Here is a 23,307-nt window from a genome sequence, read left to right on the forward strand (position 1 = left end):
CTGGGGGGCAGTGTTAGCTGTGAGGACTCTGGAACTCCCTGCCACAGAGGGTAGTTGAGGCCAGTTCATTGGCTATATTTAAGAGAGAGTTAGATGTGGCCCTTGCGACTAAGGGGATCAGAGGGTATGGAGAGAAGGCAGGTACGGGATACTGAGTTGGATGATCAGCCATGGTCATATTGAATGGCGGTGCAGGCTCGAAGGGCCGAATGGCCTACTCCTGCACCTAATTTCTATGTTTCTATGTTTCTAGGAGGATGCTAGGAGACTGCAAGGTGACTTGGATAGGCTGGATAAGTGGGCAAATGTTTGGCAGATGCAGTATAATGTGGATAAATGTGAGGTTATCCATTTTGGTGGCAAAAACAGGAAAGCAGACTATTATCTAAATGGTGGCCAACTAGGAAAAGTGGAGATGCAGCGAGACCTGGGTGTCATGGTACACCAGCCATTGAAAGTAGGCATGCAGGTGCAGCAGGCAGTAAAGAAAGCGAATGGTATGTTAGCTTTCATAGCAAAAGGATTTGAGTATAGGAGCAGGGAGGTTCTACTGCAGTTGTACAGGGTCATGGTGAGACCACACCTGGAGTATTGCGTACAGTTTTGGTCTCCAAATTTGAGGAAGGACATTATTGCCATAGAGGGAGTGCAGAGAATGTTCAGCAGAGTTCAGGTTCTATGTTTCTATCTCCTAAATCATGTTCATGACTGTCACGATTGTTTCCCCTTTCTATGCCTGTCATAATTTTATATACAGGCCCACCACCGATGTTCCGGCAACTGGCGGTCCAGCACCTCCTTTAATCGGGACAAAATTACGAGAGAGCTTGAAACCCTCCCGGAATTCCCCCTGAAAATGTGATGCCAAGGTCAGGCCAGGCAGCTGATCTCGACCTCACCAGGACTTCGGCGGCCAGACTTCTAGTCTGTAGATCAAATTTGCCCCCTGCAGCCATGGTTCTGGAACTCAGGCCCGGCCGGAGCCGGTAGTACCGTTCCCATAGCCGAATTCTGAGGCCGACTTTGTGAGTCAGTATCTCGGTCTACGCGGACTGTTCGACTCCTCTAAGAGACCGTGACCTCTGTTGGCCCGGCAGAACTGATAATCCGCCATGTGTCTGGAACCAAGGGTGCTGGAAAATCGGTGGTATTATATTGTCTCCCCATGAATTTGAGAGTACGCATTATAGACAGATTTATGAAATTTTACGAAAAAAGAATGGAGTTCTTAGTTTTACCATAAAAGGCATTGTGAATACAAGTACAAAGGAAACTCTTGGCATGGGTTGGATTTCAAGTACATTCAAGGCCCTCTCTGGAGAATTGGGAACTGACATACGTGCAGCAATGAGAAACTGCTGAACCGTTAAATAGATAAGAAAGAGAGATGCTCTCTGTCTACCCATGTTAGAAAGGTTCATGTTTATTATTGTCATGAGTCACGAGGTACGGAGAAAAGCTTTTCTTTGCCTGCCAACCATCAAATCACATACAGGTGCACAACTTTTATCCGAAGAGATCCAAATAACGAAAAACCTCCGAATAGCGACATTTTTTTCCAGGTCCTTGAAAACGTTCACGGGCAACTGCCCGCAGAGGTGACAGCAGAACCTCCGGTCGGTCCTCGAAAAAAGGGGAACTAAATCCCCATTCATAAAAGAGAAGGTGAGGGTATATTGCGCGGGAGGGTTAATAATTGACAATCTTCTGCTGCCTGCCCGCTGAGTTAAAAAGTTTCCCGGTACACGGTGCATGTTTTTAACTCAAGGGCAGGCAGCAGCCAGGCAGTTTCACCCCTCGACCTCCTCTGCTTCCCCCGCCATGTGTGTGACCTCTTCCCTCCCCTCTCCAGCTCCCCTTCCATTGTACCGGCGCGGGGGTTTTGCACTGTCTTCCGTCGGAGCTAGTGCCAGCCGGAGACGTCAGGACCTGGACACCACTCAGGCCCACTGCAAGCACGGAGATCCCAGAGACCCGGACAGCCAGCAGCAGCCCAGCCCCGTTCCCATTAGAGGAACACGCTCCCCGTGAGGGCCGACTTTTGAGGTTGTCAGTATCTCGGTCTAGGGTTGTTTTGCGCAGACTGTTCGTCTCCTCTAAGAGACCGTGACCTCTGTTGGCCCGGCAGAACTGATAATGCAGAGGGAGGGGCATTGGCGGTACAGTTCCCAACCAGTCCAGAGGGTGCTGGAGAAATCGGACCAACGGGACACCGACTGCAAGCACGGAGATCCCATAGACTCACAGCCAGCAGCAACTCTAGCCCAGCCCCGCTCCAACTCCAGAGGAACCCGGGTTGCGGATGAGGGGGCGCAGCTTTTACGCGAAGTGCCACTTGTCGCTGTAGCGGCGCATCGGGGAGCGGGTTCCTGTTAGTCCTGACGTCTCCGGCCACCCCCCTGGACAGGAGCTGAGAGACGTTGTGACCACCAGAAGCCGCTCCCCCGATGCGCCGCTACAGCGACAAGTGGCAGTTCGCCCACAGCCCGAGCTGGCCCCCTCATGGCCCACTTCAAGCACATTCAAGAGACTCACAGCCAGCAACTCTCTAGCCCAGCCCCCCGCTCCAACCCGGGTTGCGGATGAGGGGGCGCAGCTCGGGCTGTGGGCGAACTGCCACTTGTCGCCGTAGCGGCCCATCGGGGAGCGGATTCCGAGTTGGAGGGAATAGATAACACAGCGGCTTTTGAGAATGGTGGGCTCTCTAAAGTTCTGCCCACCATCAGTACACCTCTCCTATACTTGTCTCTCGCACTAAGATTATCTCGCAGAGAATGATCCCAGCCTAACCCTCCCCATTCTCTCCTATTCTGCAAGAAAAAACTACATTGAAGACTCAAACTCGCGATCGAGTAACTGCCAGGATCGAGGTGCAAACTCGCGACCTTGCGGATATGAACCGAGCACTCTACCACTGAGCCAGCCGTTAAAATCTACGCTAAAAATCTTCCATTCCGAAAGCCGAAAAATTCTGAATTACGAAAAGTGTCTGGTCCCAAGGCTTTCGGATAAAAGGTTGTGCACCTGTAATACTATAGATAGACACAAAGTGCTTGCGTAACTGAACGGGTCAGGCTGCATCTCTGGAGAGAAAGGATGAGTGATGTTTCAGATCGGGTCTGGAGAAATATCCCGACCTGAAACGTCACCTCCCCCTTTTTCCCCCAGAGATGCTGCTTGACCTGCTGAGTTACTCCAGCACTTTGTGTCTATCTTCGATGCATACCAGCATCTGTCGTTCCTCTCTATATTCATTATACTTTAATCTGATTAAGAGTCCTAATCTCACAGCAGTAGCCCATGAAAATCGAGAGAATTCTTGCCAGCGACCAAACCAATATTTAGCTCCCAATGAACTTTATATAAAAGAAAACCAATTTTCTGATCATTTTCACGCTTCTATTTTTTTGACCCCAGCTGTGTACAAATTGGATGCCATGTTTCCCATATTACAACAGTGTCTGTACATCAAAAGTGTTCCTTTGGCTGCAAGCCTTGGTCGTACCTCAAGTTGTTTGCAAACTTGTAAGCTGAAGTGAAGAAGCCTATGTTGTATTTGGCAAACCTAGTCATGCAGCAGCATCTCTCACTTTCATTCACAGAATTGGTTCTCACTGACGGAGATGGGATACTGTGCATATTCTGCTACCTGCTTTAAACCATGAATGGCAAAAGCCTGCTCTGCTGACTTTTGAAGTTGTGGTTAACTGAACACATTTTATTAGGTATATATTTTTAGGTATTTAGATTTACATATTTAATTGAAATCTATTAAAGAAAACTATGTGGTGGTCAAAAAAAGACACAAAATGCTGGATTAATTCAGTGGATCAGTCAGCATCTCTGGAGAACCCATGGTTTGGTGATGTTTCGGATTGGGACCCGACCCTTCTTCAGACGGTGGCCCAAGAAACATTGTTCAAAAGAACTACCCGCTGTTAACTGTTGTCAACACACGCCTCAATGATATGACAATTGTTCTGCCCAAGACTGCAAGAAATGGCAAAGAGTTGTGATCGCAGGCCAGTAAATCACCCAAAACAGGCATCCCCTACCCATAAACTCTATCTATACATCACGCTGTTTTGGGAAAGTACCCAACATAATCAAGGACCACTTACAGCCCGCTCATTCTCTTTTCTATTCCCCCCCTTGTCGGGCAGGAGATAAAAACGTTTGAAAGTGCATACCACCAGATTCAAGTCACAGCTTCTTCCCTGCTGTTATCCCATCCTTGAACAGACCTCTCATGGTGCAAGGAAGTATTCCTGATCTCCCAATCTACTTTGATGCGGCCTTAACATGTTTCAACTGCACTTTCCCTGTAGCTGTAACTATAATCTGCATTCTGTTCTTTTTCTCTTTTGCACTACCTCTTGTACTTTTATACGGTGTAATTTGCCTGGATAGCATGTAAACAGAGCATTTTGCTGTACCATATAAAGTTATACAGCACGTAAACAAGCCCTTTGGCCCAACTTGCCTATGCCGACAAAAATGCCCCATCTGCATTAGTCCCACCTGCCTGTATTTGGCCGATATCCTTCTTAACCTCTCCTATCCTCGCGCACGTGACATTAATAAACCAATTATCAATATCTACTTTATCCATCAGATGTTTAGCAGAGATTTTGCTCTAATGTAAGGTTCAAGTCAGAATCTATCCTTCAAATATTAATCTTGTGAATGAGCAATCTCTTTGAAAGTGTATGCTTGCAGTTATGTGTGGAGCTTACCATTGTCAGCAATTAAAATGTATACTGTAAATTTGCTGAATAAAGGGCGGCAAAGCAGCATTGGTGGTAAAGCTTCTGCATCATGGTGCCAGAGACCAGGGTGTGATCCTGACATTGAGTGCTGTCTGTGTGGAGTTTGCACGTTCTTCCTGTGACAGTGTTGGTTTCCTCCAGGTCTGCAGTTTCCTCCCACATCCCAAAGATGTGCGGGTTTGTACGTTAATTGGCCTCTGTAAATTGCCTCTAGAGTGCAGAGAATGGATGTGAAAGTGGGAGAACATAGAACTAGTGTGAATGGGTGATCGATGGTTGACGTGGTCTCGGTGGGGTAAACGGCCTGTTTCCATGCTGTATCACTAAACTAAACTAAATAAAACTATAAACAAAACAATTGTTGTCACAACTTCCCTAAATATTTAAATTAGCTCCAGGTAATAATTTTTAAACCAAGTTGATTTCAAACCTAGATGATAAAACAATATATCAAAAAGGATTGGCTCCAATCTCAACATGACGTTGAAACTTTATGTTGGTGTAATGTGGAAACTCCCGTGTATCAACTTTAAAATTGTTCTTCTTAAGCACCTTATTTACATAAATATTTCATTAAGTTGAGGCTCACTTGCCATTTCAATATCGGCTCTATAGTTTTGAAAGATTTCCCAAAGGATTTAGTGTTGCCGAGCAGGCCAACGTCAAAAGCCATACCGTCTTGTTGCTCTGGAGAAGATGATGATGAGCTGGCTTTTTAAACAGCTGCAGCACTTGTGGTGAAATTGCTCCCAGGGTGCTGTGAGTTACGAAGGTCTGGATTTGGGCCCAGAGAAGATGAAAAGAACAGTGATGCAATTCCAAGTCAAAATAGTGTGTGACTTGGAGCGAAACTTGCAAGTGGTACTATTTTTACTGGAGGAATAATGGCACATATTCCGCTTGGGTAGCTTACAACCCAAATGTATGAGTATTGAATTCTCCAATTTTAGGTACTTACAAAACACCCCAATACCACCCCAATCTCCTCTTGCCTCTCCTTTTTACCCCCCCTTCTCCTGTGCCCCACCTGGATATGCACCTATTTCTCCTCTCCACCTCCCCTTTTGCCTACATTCTTTCCAAAAGCTTCACAATTCATAACTCTTCTATCCTTTTGTTTCACACCTTGTATCTTTTCATTTCTGGCCTCTGTCTAAACGGAGTTTGTACGTTCTCCCCACGATCTGTGTGGGCTTTCTCTGCAACCTCCAGTTTCTACCCACACTACAAAGACATACAGTATAATTGGCTTGGTATTGGCTTGGTATTATTGTAAGTTGTCCTTAGTGCGTGTTGGATAATGTTAGTATGCGGGGATCGCTGGTTGGCATAGACTTGGTGGGCTGAAGGACCTGTTTCCGCGCTGTATCTCAAACTAAACTAAACAACTGTCTGCCTATCAAAAACCCTTCTCACCTGTATCAACATATTTTTTGCCAGGTTTTGTCCTCTTCCTGCTTTCTACCCCTCCCCCACAATCAGTCTGAAGAAGAGTCCTAAAACATCACCTAACCATGTTCTCCAGCGATGCTGCTTGACCCGCGAAGTTACTCCAGTTTTTTGTGTTATCTTCTGTTTTCAAGTACTGATGCTCTTGTTCATGAAAAGAGGCCACGATTGTTTCAGAAACAACGGCAAGTTTAGTTTGGAGCTACAGCGCCGAAACAGACCCTCGGCCCACTGAGTCCATGCCGATCAGCGTTCCCCGCCCACTAGCACTATCTTACACACCAAGAATAATTTACAATTTTTACCTAAGCCAATTAACCTACAAATCTGTGTGTCTTTGGCGTGTTCGAGCAAACCGGAGCACCTGGAGAATGTCCAAACTCCAGACAGATAGCACCCATTGTCAGGATCGAACCAGGATCTTTGGCGCTGTAACGCAGCAACTCTACCGCTGCACCACCGTGCCGCCCAAATTATTTTGGGGATTATAGCAATGAATAAGCGAGTTCGGTATTCCGGCTGTGCATGCCCAGGTCATAGGTCACTAGCTATAAAAAAAGTCTTGGCAACGGTGGTGCTGCATTATGTGCAGGCTTGCGTTTCGTCTGTGGTGAGGTCGGGGTTGAGTCTCCTTCGCTGCGGGTGCTGATGAGTTGCTGTTGGGCTATTCTACAGCGCTTCATATAATTTATAGCATTCAACTGTTGACAAATCCCATGATTCTTGTGTTTTTCGGAATACCGAACTTGCTTATTCTATAAATAGTGCCCACTGCAGCCAAGGTGTACTGGTGGTGGAGGTGTAAGTATTATAGCACTGGTTAGCACGCAACAAAAGCTTTTCACTGTGTACTCACATGACAATAAACTAAAACTGAACTGTATTTGGGCTGGTGAAATGTGTGTAGCGATGAAGACATTACTTTGACCTGCATAATGTGAGGTTCTCAGGTGTTGTTGGAATTGTACTTCTGCAGGCAATCCATTGTATTCCATTGCACTTGTGACCTAACGTTTTTGTACATGGGAGAATGGGAAAGGGAAATTCAAGATTTCGTCATGTTTAGCTTGTGACTTGGACTTGTAGTCTCTGTTTGTGTGTGGCTGGTTCAGCCATTATGTTGAAGCCATCGTAGCTACTATTCCACAACAGTGGCACAGCTGGTTGAGGTGCTGCCTCACATTGTGACGACCCGGGTTCGATCCTGATCTCAGGTGTGTGGAGTTTGCACGTTCACTCTGTGACCGCGTGGGTTTTCTATGGGTGCTTCGGTCTCCTGGACATGAGGGTTTGCAGATTGATTGGGTGCTGTAAATTACCCTGAGGGTTTTGGGATCCATGTAATCCATGTAGATCAGCAAAAATCATCAAAACTTAAATCACGATGTGGAAGGTGACAAATTCAAAACACGTATTCCACTGGTTCAATAGTACTTTATTTAGATGTAGAAATTTAGATTTAGATTAGATTTGATTCCGTTATTTAAATGCGAAAAGTGAAAAACACTGTTGCAGCTCACAAAATGCATACAGTTTTTTTTGATGAAGAGCTCTCCAAAAGTTATTCTGTTCCTACTGTGGTTTTAAGTTAATACTCTTTTTACTGGCGTGAATTCAGGAAATGGATCCGATGAGATTATTAACTGGGAAATGGTAATGTAGTCAGATGGAATAAATTTGGACGGGAATGATCAATAAAGACTCATAAATATGAAGGGGGTTTGTGCACATGTGAGCTATGTAGGCCAAATTATCTGCTTAACATTGGTAATATGAGCTCTTGGATGCAAATATTTTGTACATTTTTGGCCAAGGTGGGTGATTCGTTTTGGAGCGTTTTTCATTCATGGCACTCAAATCGTTTATTACTGAGAAGCATTGCTATTCCCAGTCACGTATAGCACTGCAGATTTCCTGTATGTCTCTTATACTCAGTGTGTGGCAAATAGCTAACTCCCCAGGCTTCCACCAATTTAACTTTTAGTGACAACGTACTCACTGAACCCTTGACTTACCTACCCAGCACAATATTCTGCTGGTCTGAGACAGTCATAAGGTTATACAAGCACAGAAACTGGCCTTTTAGCCCAAATCGTCCATGATGACCAAGATGCCCCATCAAAGCTTGTCCCATATCCCTCTGAACCTTTGGACAGGGGTGACATTTTGAAACATCACCCATCTTTTTTCTTCAGAGATGCTGCCAAGTTATTCCAGCACTTTGTGTCTATCTTTGGGCGAAACCAGCATCTGCTGATCTTTGTTTCTACCCTCTAGTCTAAACCCTTCCTAAACATTGCACTAAACGTTATTCTTCACTAAACTTTATTCCCTTTATTTGCACAAAACATTACTCCCTTTATCCTGTATCTGTACACTGTGGACGGCTTGATTGTAATCATGTATCGTTTTTTCACTAACTGGATAGCACGTAACAAAAAAGCATTTCACTGCATTTCTCAGTCACACGTGACAATAAACTAAACTAAACTATCCATGTATCTGTCCAAATGTTGTTATTGTATCTGCATGAAATATTTCTGGCAGCTCCTTCCTTATATCCACCAACCTCTATGTGAAATAGTTGTCCCTCAGGTTTATATAAAATACTCCCTTTCTCACCTTAAACCTATGCCCTTGAGTTCTTGATTCCCAGACCATGGGGAAAAAGACTGTGTATTCTCCCTATCCCCAAGTCCCAATATTTCATCAGACCATGCATCTCATCATGGAGTCATACAGCGTGGAAACAAGCCCTTTGGCCAACTTGCCCACACCAACCAACGTGTCCCATCTACACTAGTCCCACCTGCTTGCGTTTGGCCCATATCCCTCTAAATCTGTCCTATCCATGTATCTGTCTAAATGTTTCTTAAAGGTTGTGATTGTACCTGTGCTGTTCTGTCTTTTTTTTGTCCACATCATGACAGAGCATCACTGCCACGTTTTCAGAAAATGTATCCATGTATCTGTCCAAATGTATCTGAGAAAATGTAACATTTTTACTTTGCCATTTAATTTTATGCCAACAACATAATATCGATGTTGTGATATATGATGTATCATTCATCATTTCAATAAACAATGCTATCTTTTCTTCCAGGGGCTGTTCTGTTGGCCTCCGTGCAGGGAATTGCTGTCAATGTGGACCCAATCTTCTACACATGGCTTCTTCATCAGCCTCAGAAAGGGAATGTGAAACATCGACCACAGGTATTGAGATCATGTTGGAGTTCGTGTATGAAAGTTCCAGTATGTCTGTTTACAGTTTGCTGAAGACTTTTCTCTCTGTGACTTTAAATACCAAAGTATTGTCAATCTCCAGTATAATTAAAGATTAATTAAACATGAACAGTGAATCAATTTGATTTAGATTTTATGTGTGTGTGTGTGTGTGTATATATATGTATATATATATATATCCAAGATCAGAGTTTTATATATATATATACATATTTATAAAACTGATCTTGGATGTGGATGTTTTTGTGTGGGTTTTTGTGTATTTTTCAGTGATTCATATCTCCTCGAAAACACGACGCGCTAACGGTGAAATTTTAACATATTCCAAAGAGATTTACGTCATGATCTCGAAAATCGCCTCATCTGAAAATTTGAATCATAATTTTCCTGAATTTTTAAATTAAAATTATTCACATCTGAGATTTTGTGAAGCTAACGAGCTGATGACATCACAAAGGCTCTGCTCCTCGCGGCCAGCTGTGCACAGTTTTCAAAGCGCAGCCTGCTGGGCACTGTTTTTGCACGAGCTGCAAGTTATGTATGTGTATATACAGTACATATATACACGCATATGAGTTTGGTTTAGTTAAAAATATGTATATGTGACAATACTGACTTCTGAGTTTTGCAACAAAGTTTTTTGCTAGCCTCTTTATGTTCATTCTCCTAAGATGGCACCAAATCTAGGCGTCTCTTTGCCTGCTGTTCCTAGGAGTGGATCTGCTATCATTCATTACTATCACTCCACTCTTTTAAACCTCTACTCCAACAGCAGCATTTCTTACTCTAACTGTGGTCTTGTTAATCTATCTTGTATCTGTACACTGTGGAAGGCTTGATTTTATTCATGATGTCTTTTCGCTGACTGGGTAGTACGCAACAAAAAAAAGCTTTTCACTGCACCTTAGTACACACGGGCCAATAATAAAGTAAACTAAACAAGCCTTACTAAGGGTTTAAGAAGGAACTGCAGATGCTGGAGAATCGAAGGTTACTCAAGCCTTACTAAGGTCCTGGAATCTTGATTGTCCTGGCAGGCGTGGCACAACCAAATACGAATTTAAAGTAACTGAGCTGTTGGGAAGTTCATATAAGAGCAAGAACTTATCACAATATCTTTTCTTTTGTTTATGCACTTATGAAATGTGCTTGGATTATTGATTAAATTATCAAAATCTGGGATTTCTCCCAATCTCCTGGCACAACTTCAGTGAAGACTGGCAGAAAGGTAATTTATTCCTTTTCTTCTGAGCTTCCAAGCAAGATCTGGAAAACATATGCATAATATGAGAGGCCATGTAAGCAATTAGAACACAGCATTTGTTGATTTTTTCCATTTTTTCTTTCTGGTTTAAATGACTACAAATACTATTACTTCCATGAACTGATTCAAACTCTCTTCCGAAGCATGAGGTAGTCATTTCTTAGGCAATAAGTTGCCTAAATTTCTTCAAGAATTATCATCTTCCTTGTTTTACTTTTAGTACGGATTTGCCTGAATAATTTGTGATAGATCATCTATAGTCATCGAACATCTGTTCCTAATAGCCCTGACTTCTGTAGTTTTTGCTTTTCCCTGCAAGCACAAACTGAATAACCCCTTTTTACAGGAGCTTTTGCTCCCTTCGGCCTTCCAATTATTACATTCATTATGTGATTCTGCCTTCAAGTGGAGAACCCAGCCAACAGAATAATTGGATAAAGACTCAAAATGTGGCTGGACATACCTGTCTCTCAAATAGCATATCAGTCAATCCTAGCAGAAACTTAAGTTGCCTTATTCTGTTTCTGACGCTGTAGCTAACAAGAGCTTCATGTTCTCTGTTCTTTCCTAAATCATCGAGGTTGTGACCTTCTGAATCATGCTTTTTAACTCTTGGTTCCTATTCTGTTATCATCCACTTTGAAGACTCATGTTTTGCAAATCCAGAATCAATGTGACAACTTCTGAACTACATTTCTTCCAGCCTATGGTGCATTCACCTTGAACCTAGCCTCTTATTCCCCTTGCTTTCATCCACATCTTAATGCAGTAGCAGGAAACACTCTGGAATCTATTATTTAGGAAATGTAGGACAGCGAGACAATGATCTTAGAATTGGGCAGAATAAATATGGCTTTATAAAAGGGATATCATATTTGATAAATGGAGATTTTTTTTGAGAATGTAGCGAGCTTTTATTTCAGAAGAGGAGCAGGTATGTCAGGAAACTACAGGCTGGTGAGCCTTTCAACAATAGTGGGAAAGTCAATTCAAGTTTCTTGTCATATGTACAAGTAAGGTGAGGTACAAGTGCAACAAACATCCTGTTTGAAGCAGCATCACAATTAGAGATAGGGGGCAGTACAGTGGCACAGCAGTAGAATTGCTGCCTCACAGAACCAGAGACTCTGGTTCGATCCTGACTACAGTTGCTGTCTCTGCTGTCTCTGCTGTCTGTACGGAGTTTGTCCGTTCTCCCTGTGACTGCATGGCTTTCCTCCGGGCGCTCCAGTTTCCTCCCACATTACAAAGACGTGCAGAATACAAAGTGCTGGAGTATCTCAGCGAGTCAAGCCGCATCTCTTGAGCATATGGATAGGTGACTTTTCGGGGCGGGACCCTTCTTCAGACTTGGGGATGGTCAGCAAGGCTTTGTACGTGGGAAATCATGTCTCCCAAATTAGATTTGATTTTTGAAAAGGTGACACATGTGATTGATGAGGGCAGGGACATTATTTACATGAACTTCAGAAAGCCTTTGATAAGATCCCACATGGTATGCTAATCCCGAACGTTAGATCACCTGGGATCCACATTGCCTTGGTGGGTTGAATCGCTGAAGGTTAGCATGTAGGGAACAAGCAATTAGTCACGAAAATGGAAGATTGGCTTTCATTGCAACAGAGTTTGTGTTCGATGATAAATATATCTTGCTCTAATTATATAAGGCATGTGAATTTGCATCTGGAATATTGTGTACAATTCTGTTCTCTTTATATGATGTAATTGTGATAGAAGTAGTGCAGCAAAGTTCATCAAATTGATTCAAGCAATGGAGCAGTATATGCAAAAAGTTAGTAGACTGGACCTACAATTTCATGAGTTCGAGGGATCTCAATAAACTGAGAGTTTAGAGTTTAGTTTAATGTCACGTGCACTGAGGTACAGTGCAAAGCTTTTGTTGCGTGCCGACCAGTCAGCAGAAAGACAGAAAGAGTCTGAAGAAGGGTTTCGGGCCGAAATGTTGCCTATTTCCTTCGCTCCATAGATGCTGCTGCACCCGCTGAGTTTCTCCAGCATTTTTGTCTACCAGCAGAAAGACAATACAGGATTACAATCAAGCCATCCATAGTGTACAGATACACGATAAAGGGAATAACTAAGCATAGTTAAAGTAAGAAATTCTGTTGTTAGAGTTGAGCGATTGTAATGTGTGATTGTAACACTTGAGTTAAGTTTTGCTTATTGTCTCGTGCACCGAGGTACAGTGAAAAGCTTTTATTGCTTACTAACTAGTCAGCGGAAAGACAATACATGATTGCAATTGAGCCTTCCACAGTGAACAGATACATGATAAAGGGATTGACACTGTGCATGATTCTTATTAGGTTTAACGGAGTGGGTGGAATGATGATGTTTACTCTGGCTTTTAGAACTAACAGTCACAACCTGAAAACAAGATGTTGACCACACTGGGCAGAGATGTCTTCTGCCAGGCAGTGGTGTATCTTTGGAATTTCTTGCTCAGATGGTCTGTGGAGATTCATTCAATGACCATGTTCAAGATTAGAATTGAAAGGTTTTTTCAGGCACAACGGATTTAAGGCATACTAGACCAAGTGCAGACCCGTTGGGTCTGCTGCCCCAATGGTGTGATCCCCTAACCCAATATTCCACCATGCACCCGTCTCCTCCAACGGAACTGAAGCCGTTCCCAAAATGTAAGATTCCAGCACTCCCCTGCCTCCCTCAGCAGTGGATTGAAAAAAAAATCCAATTGCACCTTCCCTGCCTGCTGTAGCAGTTCCAATTGCAATACTAATTTGCCCTCCCCCTCCTGTTGAAGCACTTGCTGTGATATCCCATTGAGGTGAAAAGTTCAGAGTGTTCCTGTCTTGCAACTTCGTTTTGAAGTGTGTTGGAAGCTGATAGGAAGGAGCAGCGAATCAAAAGGAAGAAAGGCAGCCGGCAGCCGGATGGACGGACGGCAGGCGGCAGCCACAGACCTTTATATAATAATAGATAGATAGATAGATAGATAGATAGTATTAGTGCAAGAATATGGCGTTGAGGTTTAGTACCAGCTTTGATCTTACTGAATGATGAAGTAGATGGTATATTGGACAGTGAAGATTATTTTCTAAGGTTGCCACAGGAATCCAGATCAACTGGAAAAGCGGGCAAGGGAATGGCTGCTGGAATTTATCTCAGGCAAACTTGAAGTGATACATTGTGGGTAGTTTAACCGGGCCAGGATATACATAGTAAATGGCAGGGCTCTGAGGAGTTTTATTGACAGCGAGGGTATGGGTGATGGATGGTCGGCATAGACTCAGTGAGCAGAAGGGCCATGATTCCATGCTTTATCTTTCAATCTATCAATCACTCAAAAAGGTTAGCATAGCAGTGCCAGAATGAAGAGCCGCTCCTGCTTCCCGACATTAAAATCAATGTGTGGAAGAAACAAATATGTTTTTGTTTATGGAAATTAATACGGAGTTGCTGCTAAATGTGCTTATGTGGGAATATTGGCTCCAAATCTACTCATTTGGTTCTATTGGCTTCAATGGAATCAGATGTTTAGTTGTGAGTAGAACCAGTGGCTGCTGCTCTGGTGTGTGTTTTGTAGTGACGGCCAAAGTCCACGTTTTTCCTTTGATCAATATTAAAAGATTAAGTTCCTGAGCAACACAAAATAACTACCCTTAACGTCAAGTTGAGACTGCTCACATTGTGCATTGAGTCATGCATTAAGCCCTACGCTTGTCCACTGTTTTCCCAAGATAGACACATTGTGCTGGAGTAACTCAGCGGGTCAGGCAGCATCTCTGGAGAAAATGTGTGGGTGATGTTTTGGGTTGGACCCTTTTTCATATGTGCCTTAGCTTAGCTTGTACCACTTTAAGTAACATGTAGACATGCAAAACCTTTTTCCCAGCATGGAAGTGTCAAAAATTCAAGGGCATAGTTTCGTTTTGTATACAGATACAGCGTGGAAACAGGCCTGTTGGCCCACAGAGTCAGAGTGCCGACCAGTGATCCTCGCACACTTACACTATCCCACACACAATTTTTACCAAGCCAATTAGCCTACAAACCTTTAGGTCTTTGAAGTGTGGGAGGAAACCAGAGCTCCCGGAGAAAACCCACGCAGGTCACAGGGAGAATGGACAAACTCCGTACAGACAAGCACCCATTGCTGTCTGTACGGAGCAATGGGTGCTTGTCTGTACGGAGTTTGTACATTGTAGATTATTTGCAGCAATAAAGTTTGCTACAAATAATTTAACTTATGCTCATAGGTGGATGGTGGGTGCCTGGAACGCACTGCGAGGGGTGGCGGTAGAGGTAGATACGATAGTGACATTTAGTGAGACATTTAGACAGGGACTTGGATATGCAGGGAATGGAGCGAATTGAATCATGTGCATGCAGAAGAGGGTAGTTTATCTTGGCATCATGTTCGGCACAGACTTTGTAGACTGAAGAGCCTGTTCCTGTGCTGTACTTTTCTATGTTCGATGTTATATTAAGTGTTATGCTGGCTTTTTTGTTGTACAATTTCATGCTGAAATACCTTTTATGGAGGGACAATTGCTTAATTAGGGTTACTAGGTACCCACCATAAGACAGGATGTTGAGCAGAAGCCCTGACATTTTGACTGAATAACTTTTATCCATGCAACAGGACTGCTTGGAAAAGAGCAGGCACACTTGTGAATTGCTGCCCAACATTTTTCAATCCATCAGTCCTGAGAAAACAAAAATTGCTGCAAATAATTTAACTTATGCTCATAGGGCATTGTTACCACAAAATAGTTCACTCTGTTTCATTGTGCGAAACATTTTGATGAAGTGTTAAGTTATATAAATAGAAGTATTTCTCTGTATTCCTTTCCAAAACACATAGGCAGACCATCTGGTGCCTTAATATATACCAGAATTGGTTCTGTGAAACTATTGTCTTTGCAGCTCTCCATAATTAAAAGGATTGCACATTATATAAAGATACATAGAGAAATTAATTTTCAAAAGGATTGGTATTGCATTTATTTTTTAACTTAATCAAATAAAATGACCCAAGGGGATTTAGAAGAGAATTAAAAGACAAATATCTTTAAAAGACAAAAGACATATATTAAACCATAAAGAAGGTTTAGTTTAATTTAGAAATACAGCATGGAAACAGACCCTTCAGCCCACCGATTCCATGCCGACCCATGATCACCCGTACACTAGTTCTATCCTACACACTAGGGAACAGAAGCCAATTAAACTACAGTACAAGCCAGCACGTCTTTGGAATGTGGGAGGAAATCAGAGCACCCGGACAAAACCCGCTTGGTCACAGGGAGAACGTACAAACACTGTACAGACAGCACCTGCAGTCAGGATCGAACTCGGGTCTCTGGAGCAGCAACTTTACTGCTACCACCACTATGCTGCCCCCATTTAAAATTAAAGCACATGATCAAAAGCTTTGGGGGAAAAAGTAGGCTTGAATAAGTGCTTTAGTAGCTGTGACAAAGGTTGGCACTGAGGATTAGGGCTGCTTTTAACTCGAGAGAGGCTGGCATTTTTTGTCTGTGTCATGGATTTGAAACTAGTTGCAATTTATGGGATGAACCATTTTTCTGAATGTTTATGGTTTAGTTTAGAGATACAACGTGGAAACAGGCCACGTTGTATCTCTAAACCAAGTTCACGATCACCCCGTACACTATCCTACACACTGGGGACAATTTACAATTGTTACTGAAGCTAATTAACCTACAAACATGTACTTCTTTTGGAGTGTGGGAGAGAACTGGAGCACCCAGGAAAAACCCACGCGGTCACAAGGAGAACGTACAAACTCCGTATAGACAGCATCTGTAGTCAGGATTGAACCCGGGTCTCTGGAGCTGTAAAGCAACAATTCTACCTCTTCTGCCACTGTGCCATCCCTGTTAAAATTAAAACACATGACCAAAAGCTTTGTGAAAAAGTAGGCTTTATTAAGTGCTTTAGTAGATGTGGGAGAGGTTGGAACAGAGGATTTGTACTGCGAGAGGTGGGCATTTTGTGGTCTGCATTGTGAATTGAAACTAGTCGAATGTTACGGAATGAAACATTTTTCTGAATTTTGGCTACAAAGATCCCGTATGAAATAAATTTAGACAATGTCAGCTCGTTCCCAGAATGGATCTATAATGGAAAACAGCCCAATAATTGCACTAAATGGGCCATGTTAACCAAGGAGGCCATAAAATTGCTGAGAAGAAAAGTGCACACTGTCATATCGGATGAATCTTCCTGTGACTGATGACTAAAGCACATGTTAGAAGCAGAGGGAAGATATCTCTTTGAGCTCAGATCGAGCTGAACGGATGAATTAGTCCTAATGCTGGGTATTTTCTCTTTACAGCAGTCTGCAGGAACTGTTCAATTAGTTATGCCAACAACAAGGAAGAAAGAAGATGAGGTATCAGTTGGCAGCACACCTTTGGCAATGCAGCAGTCAAACCAGGCTTCGGAATATGCCAGTAGTCCTCTCAAGACAAAAACTGCAACAGGTATTTGGTTTTGGTTTTTCCTTAGTAAGTTACATGTGAAACAACCAGCTGTAGAAATGGCAAGATTTCCCCGGGTATTCCTATGACACTCCTAACAAATATTGACCCAGGCCTTGAATATTACTTTCAAAATTAAAAACTTAAAAACCCAGTCTGAAGAAGGTTTCCGAACTGAGACGTCATGTCCATGTTCTCCAGGGATGCTGCCTGACCAGCTGTTACTCTCGTGTTTTGAGTCTTTCCTTGTTAAACCAGTTCTTTATTTCAACAAACTGAGTAACAAAATTGCCTGGAATTTTGAATCTTCTTTGATGACATCTGGTCAGTCTGATTACTTGTATGTGGACAGTGTTGGAATTGGCTGCAAGTATTATTGAAAGGCTAGGAGACACAAGGAACTGCAGGTGTTGGAATCTGGAGGAAAACACGAATTGCTGGAGTAACTTAGCGGGTCAGGCAATATCTGTGGAGGGAATGGACTGTCCGTTCTCTGCACAGATGCTGCCTGATCTGCTGGGTTCTTCCAGCACTTATGGGCCTGTTCCACTAAGGTGACTTTTTAGGCAACTGCCAGGGACTAGTTTTAATGGAATTCACCTACGACACTTGGCGACAACCTACGACAGCAAACATTGTCGCCACTGTCGCTGAAAAAAATGTCAACATGTTGACAATGTTGCGGCAGTCGTCTGTAGTCGCCCAAAAAATCGCTTAAGTGGGACAGGCCCATTAGTGTTTTATTGAAAGGCAATATCTGTGTTTCCAGTCACCAAGCAACATTATTGTTTCCTTATCCCCGAATCTTAATGTACATATATGCTCGGCAGAAATTTCTAATTAAAAATATTTGGGTCACCTCCCCCAGTGGGAATAGAATATCATTGTGGGCTGCACAATGGCACAGTTGGTAGAGCTGCTGCCTCACAGCAATAGAGACCCAGGTTTGATTCTGAGCTTGGGTGCTGTCTTTGTGGAGTTTGCACGTTCTCCATGTGACTACATGGCTTTCCACCGGGTGCTCCGGTTTCCTGCCATACCAAAGACCTGCGGGTTTATAGGTTAATTGGCCTCTGTAATTTACCCCTAGTGTATAAGATGAGAATGAAAAACTAGGATGAAAGAACAACTGTGAAAAAAGACACGGTTGTCGGGGGTTATGGGGAGAAGGCAGGAGAATGTGGTTGAGAGAGAAAGATAGATTAGCAGAGTAGGCTTGACGGGCTGAATGGCCGTATTTTTGCGACTATAGCATGAATAGATCCCTATCCATGTTATCCAGGGATGCGACCTGACCCGCTGAATTTCGCCAACACTTTGTGTCTTTTTTTGTAAACCAGCATCTGCAGTTGCTTGTTTCTACATAAAACTAGTGTGAATGGTTGGCGTCGGGTGAAGGACCTGTTTCCTTCCTGTATCTTTGAATCAATTCAATCAATCAATCTTTAGTGCAATGCAACTAACTGAGCTACCAAACATGCATAGTAAATTGGTGCTTATGCAGCTGCACTTGTCAAAGTTTGTATGTATGTTGCTTAATTTTAATCGCATTGCCAATGTTACTTTCTTTGTTGTAAGTAATGTCAAAATTTCAATTTCTCATATGGGTGATTTATTGTTTGTTTTTATGACATGTACTGGCATTTCATGGTTAAGTAAATGTGGTATTTTTTATCACTGGCTTCTATCAGACAGCGCATAGCACGCAAAGGTTCATTGTAAAATATTTGTTTGTGTAGCTGAGAAAGTAAGCTGTTTATATTGGAGGAGATTGTGTAGAATAATATATAACATAGGTGTACCTCCATGGGAATATATCGCTAAAAATTGTGGCATATTTTGTGAATATAAGAAGTAGCAATAGACTCATCAGCCCTTAGAGCCTGCTTCACTGTTGAATAAAATTATGACTTTTCCAGTCTTGGCCTCAACTCCACTCTCCCATGCTATACGCTTAACACTTTGAATCTCTGATAGAGTCATAGAATGATACAGTGTGGAAACAGGCCCTTCGGCCCAACTCGTCCACACCGGCCAACAATATCCCAGCTACCCTAGTCCCACTTGCCTGTGCTTTGTCCATAACCCTCTAAACCTGTCCTATCCATGTACCTGTCCAACTGTTTCTTAAACGATGGGATAGTCCCAACCTCAACTATCTCCTCTGGCAAGCTTGTTCCATATACCCACTACCCTCTGTGTGAAAAAAGTGACCCCTCGGATTCTTATTAAATCTTTTCCCCTTAACTTTGAACCTATGTCCTCTGGTCCTCGATTCCCCAACTCGGGTAAAAGACTCTGTGCCTCTACCCTCTCATGATTTTATATACCTCTGTAAGATCTCCCCTCATCCTCCTACGCTCCATGGAATAGAGACCCAGCCTACTTAACCTTTCCCAATAGCTCACACCCTCTAGTCCTGGCAACATCCTCATAAATCTTTTCTGAACCCTTTCAACCTTGTCAATATCTTTCCTATAACATGGTGCCCAGAATTGAACACAATATTCTAAATGCGGTCTCACCAATGTCTTATACAACTGCAACATGATCTCTCAACTAATTTAATTTAAATTTTCCAGGTTTACGTTTCTGGCACTTGAGGGGCTGAGCTATAGGGAGAGGTTGGGCAAACTAGCACTTTTTCCCGTGGAAGTCTAAGGGGTGAACTTACAGAGGTGTGTAAAATCATGAGGGAACAGATAGGGTGAATGGACAGAGTATTTTACCCAGGGTAGAGGAATCAAAAACAAGAGGGCAAGATTTTATATTACCCTGAGGAGAATATTTTACACTCAGTGGGTGGTGAGTGCATGCAACGAGCTGCCAGAGGAGGTAGTTGAGGCAGGTACAATAACAACATTTCAAAGACACTTGGACAAATACATGGAGAGGAAATGTTCAGTGAGATATGGGGCTAGCTAAGATGGAGCATCTCGATCGGCATGGACAAGTTGGACCTGTGTCCGTGCTGTACAACTCAATGACTCCATGAATATACAGTTGTGAAACTTAAGGTGTGACTGGTTTAAGAAGAGAAAAGTGACCTGAGAAATAGTGAAAGTATCAGACGAGTAGTGGTTGGTTTGGTTTATTATTGTCAAGTGTACCAAGATACGGTGAAAAGCTTATTTTGGGAGTACTCCAGTCATATCATACAGTACACGAGTACAATCAAGCCATACATATGTACAACAGGTAGTGCAAAGAGAAAAAATACTGGAGGGCTGAAAATAATGCTCCAGCAATATAACATTACAGTAACATAGAAAGTGCAGATTTAAAAAAAAGCACAAGTACCACAATGACGTAGGCTGGGAGATCATGAACAGAACCTTAGCTTTGTGTGCAAGAGCTGTTGTAATGCAAGCTATAATTGGACATTATCCTGAATATGCATGGTTCACTTTTGCTTCAACAAAATGTGCTAGTTTTTAGGTTTTTTTTATTAGAAAGAAGAAACTAAAATTGTTTCCTCTTGGAATATCAAAGACGATGACTTTAGACTTTACTTTAGAGATACAGATTACAGATTACAGATTACAGATTTCCTTTATTGTCATTCAGACCGAAGTCTGAACGAAATTTTGTGCCTGCAGTCATACATACAATACAATAAAAAACAACAATAAACACATATTAACATCCACCACAGTGAGTCCACCTAGCACATCCTCACTGTGATGGAGGCAAAGGTCTTAGGTCTGCAGTCTCTTCCCTCCTCTTCTCCCTCTGCGCTGAGGCGATACCCCACCGGGCGATGTTAAAAACAGTCCCGCGGCTCAATCACCGCGCCCCGGGGTGGTCGAAGCTGCCGCCCACCAGTCCTGCTGACGCAGCCGCTGGCTCGCGGCCGAACCCCGGACTCAGGCCACCGCCACCAGAACGCCGTCCCAGCCACCGGACCACCGTTCCAGCCCCGAGCCGGATCGCCCTCACGTAAGTACCGTTCTCAGCCTCACGCCAGGCCGCCGCTGACAGGCTGGGTGGGACATGGGCGCAGCTCCTCCCTCGGGCCTGGCCGCCCCGACATGGGCGCCGCTCCTCCCCAAGCTTGGCCACTTCGACGGGAGCACCATTCCTCCCTCGTGCTGGCCGCCCTCACGGAAGCACTGTTCCAGCCCCAAGCCGGACCGTCCTCACGGGAGCGAGCTCAGGGCGAGTCCAGGCGGGCTCTGCCTCCTGAGCCTTGAGGTCGCCAGCTCCGCCATTAGGCCTCAGCGCAGACGGAGGCAGAGAAGGGGAATACGACAAAAAAGTCGCATTCCCCCGCAGGGAGAGACAGCAAGCCCTGTTTCAACCCCCCCCCCTCCCCCCCCTATCCCAAAACACAAACTAAAAACCAAAAACTAAACTAACCAAAACGAAAAAAAAACAACACAAAAAAGCAAAAACAAACAGGACTGCAGGTGAGACACTGCTGCCAGGGCAGCGCCGCCACTTCCAGAACAGCGCGGAAACAGTTCCTTCGATCACGAGTTCACAACGAACAGCTATCACCCCGTACACTAGCACTATCCTACACATTAGGGACAATTTACAATTTTACTAAAACTAATTAACCAACAAATCCACACATCTTTGGAGTGTGGAAGAAACCGGAGCTCCAGGAGAAAACCCACGTGGTCATAGGGAGAACAAACAAACTCCGTACAGACAGCACCTTTAGTCGGGATCAACCCCAGGGTCTCTGGCGCGCGACTGCTACACCACTGTGTCGTCCTGTGTGCCATTATGCACTCCGGTATTTTTCATCTATCTATTCATTTCAGAATTATGTAATTATGTTCTTGTGAGTTGAACTCACTTACTTGATTCCACTTCCATTCCTGTACTACATTGAAGATTGGCGCAAAATCTGGAGTAACTCAGTGGGCCAGGCAGCATCTCTGAGTTGCTCCACCATTTTGTGTCTACCGTTGATGGAAACCAGCATCTGCAGTTCCTTCCTACACATCCTGTCCTGCATTGGTTGGTCTTGCTTTTGTATCTCCTTTTTTCTCCTTTAGCTGATGTTAACATTGTTGAACGTGGCACAATGAGATTTTCTGATTGTATGATGTGGCATTTATTTTTGGAAAATGACTCGCAGTTAGTGAGCTTTTAAAATTATTTTGAAGGCCAACTAAATTGATGGAAAGGTTTCACTGGAATCTCAGGACACTATGGTCTTTATTTCTACACTGCAACTTTCAAAATATCAGCAGTTCAGTTTATTATACTTTATCTATATGTTATGAAATTGAAGTGCATTTGCTATGTTTTGTTAATTAGATTGAGGGGTACAAGTGAAAAGTTGAAGACATCCATCATTTTCCATTGTTCCGTTGCCGATATATATGACAATTAGACACTCTTGACATTTCCTTTGAACTAGAATGATGTCCATAATCTGTCAGTGCAACTTGAATCAACATATTCTGGACTTGAGATGCGAGATTTTTTGCCTGATAAAAATGCACAATTTAAGAGGTAGTTTTGTTTATTATTGTCACGTGTGCTGAGGAAAAGTGAAACGTTTTTGTTTGCGTGCTATCCAGTCAAAGAAGAGACAATACATGATTACAACCAAGCCGTCCACAGTGCACAGATAAAGGGTAAAGGTTACAGCATTTAGTGCAAGATAAAGTCTGATGTAGTCTGATTAAATAAAGTTCAAATGACTCCTATGAGGGATCCGGGAGGTCAGGACCGCACTGTAGCTGATGAGAGAACCGTTCAGTTGCCTGATAACAGCTGGGAAGAAACTGTCCCTGAATCTTAAAGTATGCGTTTTCAAACTAACTAACAACAGACTGATTCCAGACTTTCTCATAAACTTATTTAATCACCTTATTTCTGCATCAAATCAATTATTTTATTCATTAGACCTGAATTCTCTTCCACAAAGTTATTTAATTTAGAAATTAAGCCCTAAAATAATGGTACAGACATGAATAGAAGCTGTAAACAAAAGCAATAAGGATCCAAGCAAGCATCAAAGCATGTAATTAAGTTTTGAGTAATTTCAAAATTGAAATAAAGAGCTATACTTTTTTACTTTACTTTAGAGATTACAGAGAAATTAGCCCTTCGGTCTATCAAGTTTGCG

At 43.1% G+C, this 23,307-nt stretch overlaps 1 protein-coding gene across 6 annotated transcripts in view; it reads left to right on the forward strand.

Annotated features, from left to right (window-relative positions):
* LOC129696443 (intermembrane lipid transfer protein VPS13B-like) overlaps positions 1-23,307 on the forward strand; it is an 811,841-nt gene that overhangs the window by 401,034 nt on the left and 387,500 nt on the right. For all 6 annotated transcript variants that reach the window (XM_055634334.1, XM_055634333.1, XM_055634338.1 and 3 more), the window contains exons 20-21: positions 9,322-9,431; positions 17,072-17,219. In XM_055634334.1, coding sequence (XP_055490309.1) covers positions 9,322-9,431; positions 17,072-17,219 — 258 coding nt within the window. The remainder of the gene's footprint in view (positions 1-9,321; positions 9,432-17,071; positions 17,220-23,307) is intronic.

This window comes from Leucoraja erinacea, chromosome 4 (genome assembly GCF_028641065.1).
Source record: "Leucoraja erinacea ecotype New England chromosome 4, Leri_hhj_1, whole genome shotgun sequence".
NCBI lineage: Eukaryota > Metazoa > Chordata > Chondrichthyes > Rajiformes > Rajidae > Leucoraja > Leucoraja erinaceus.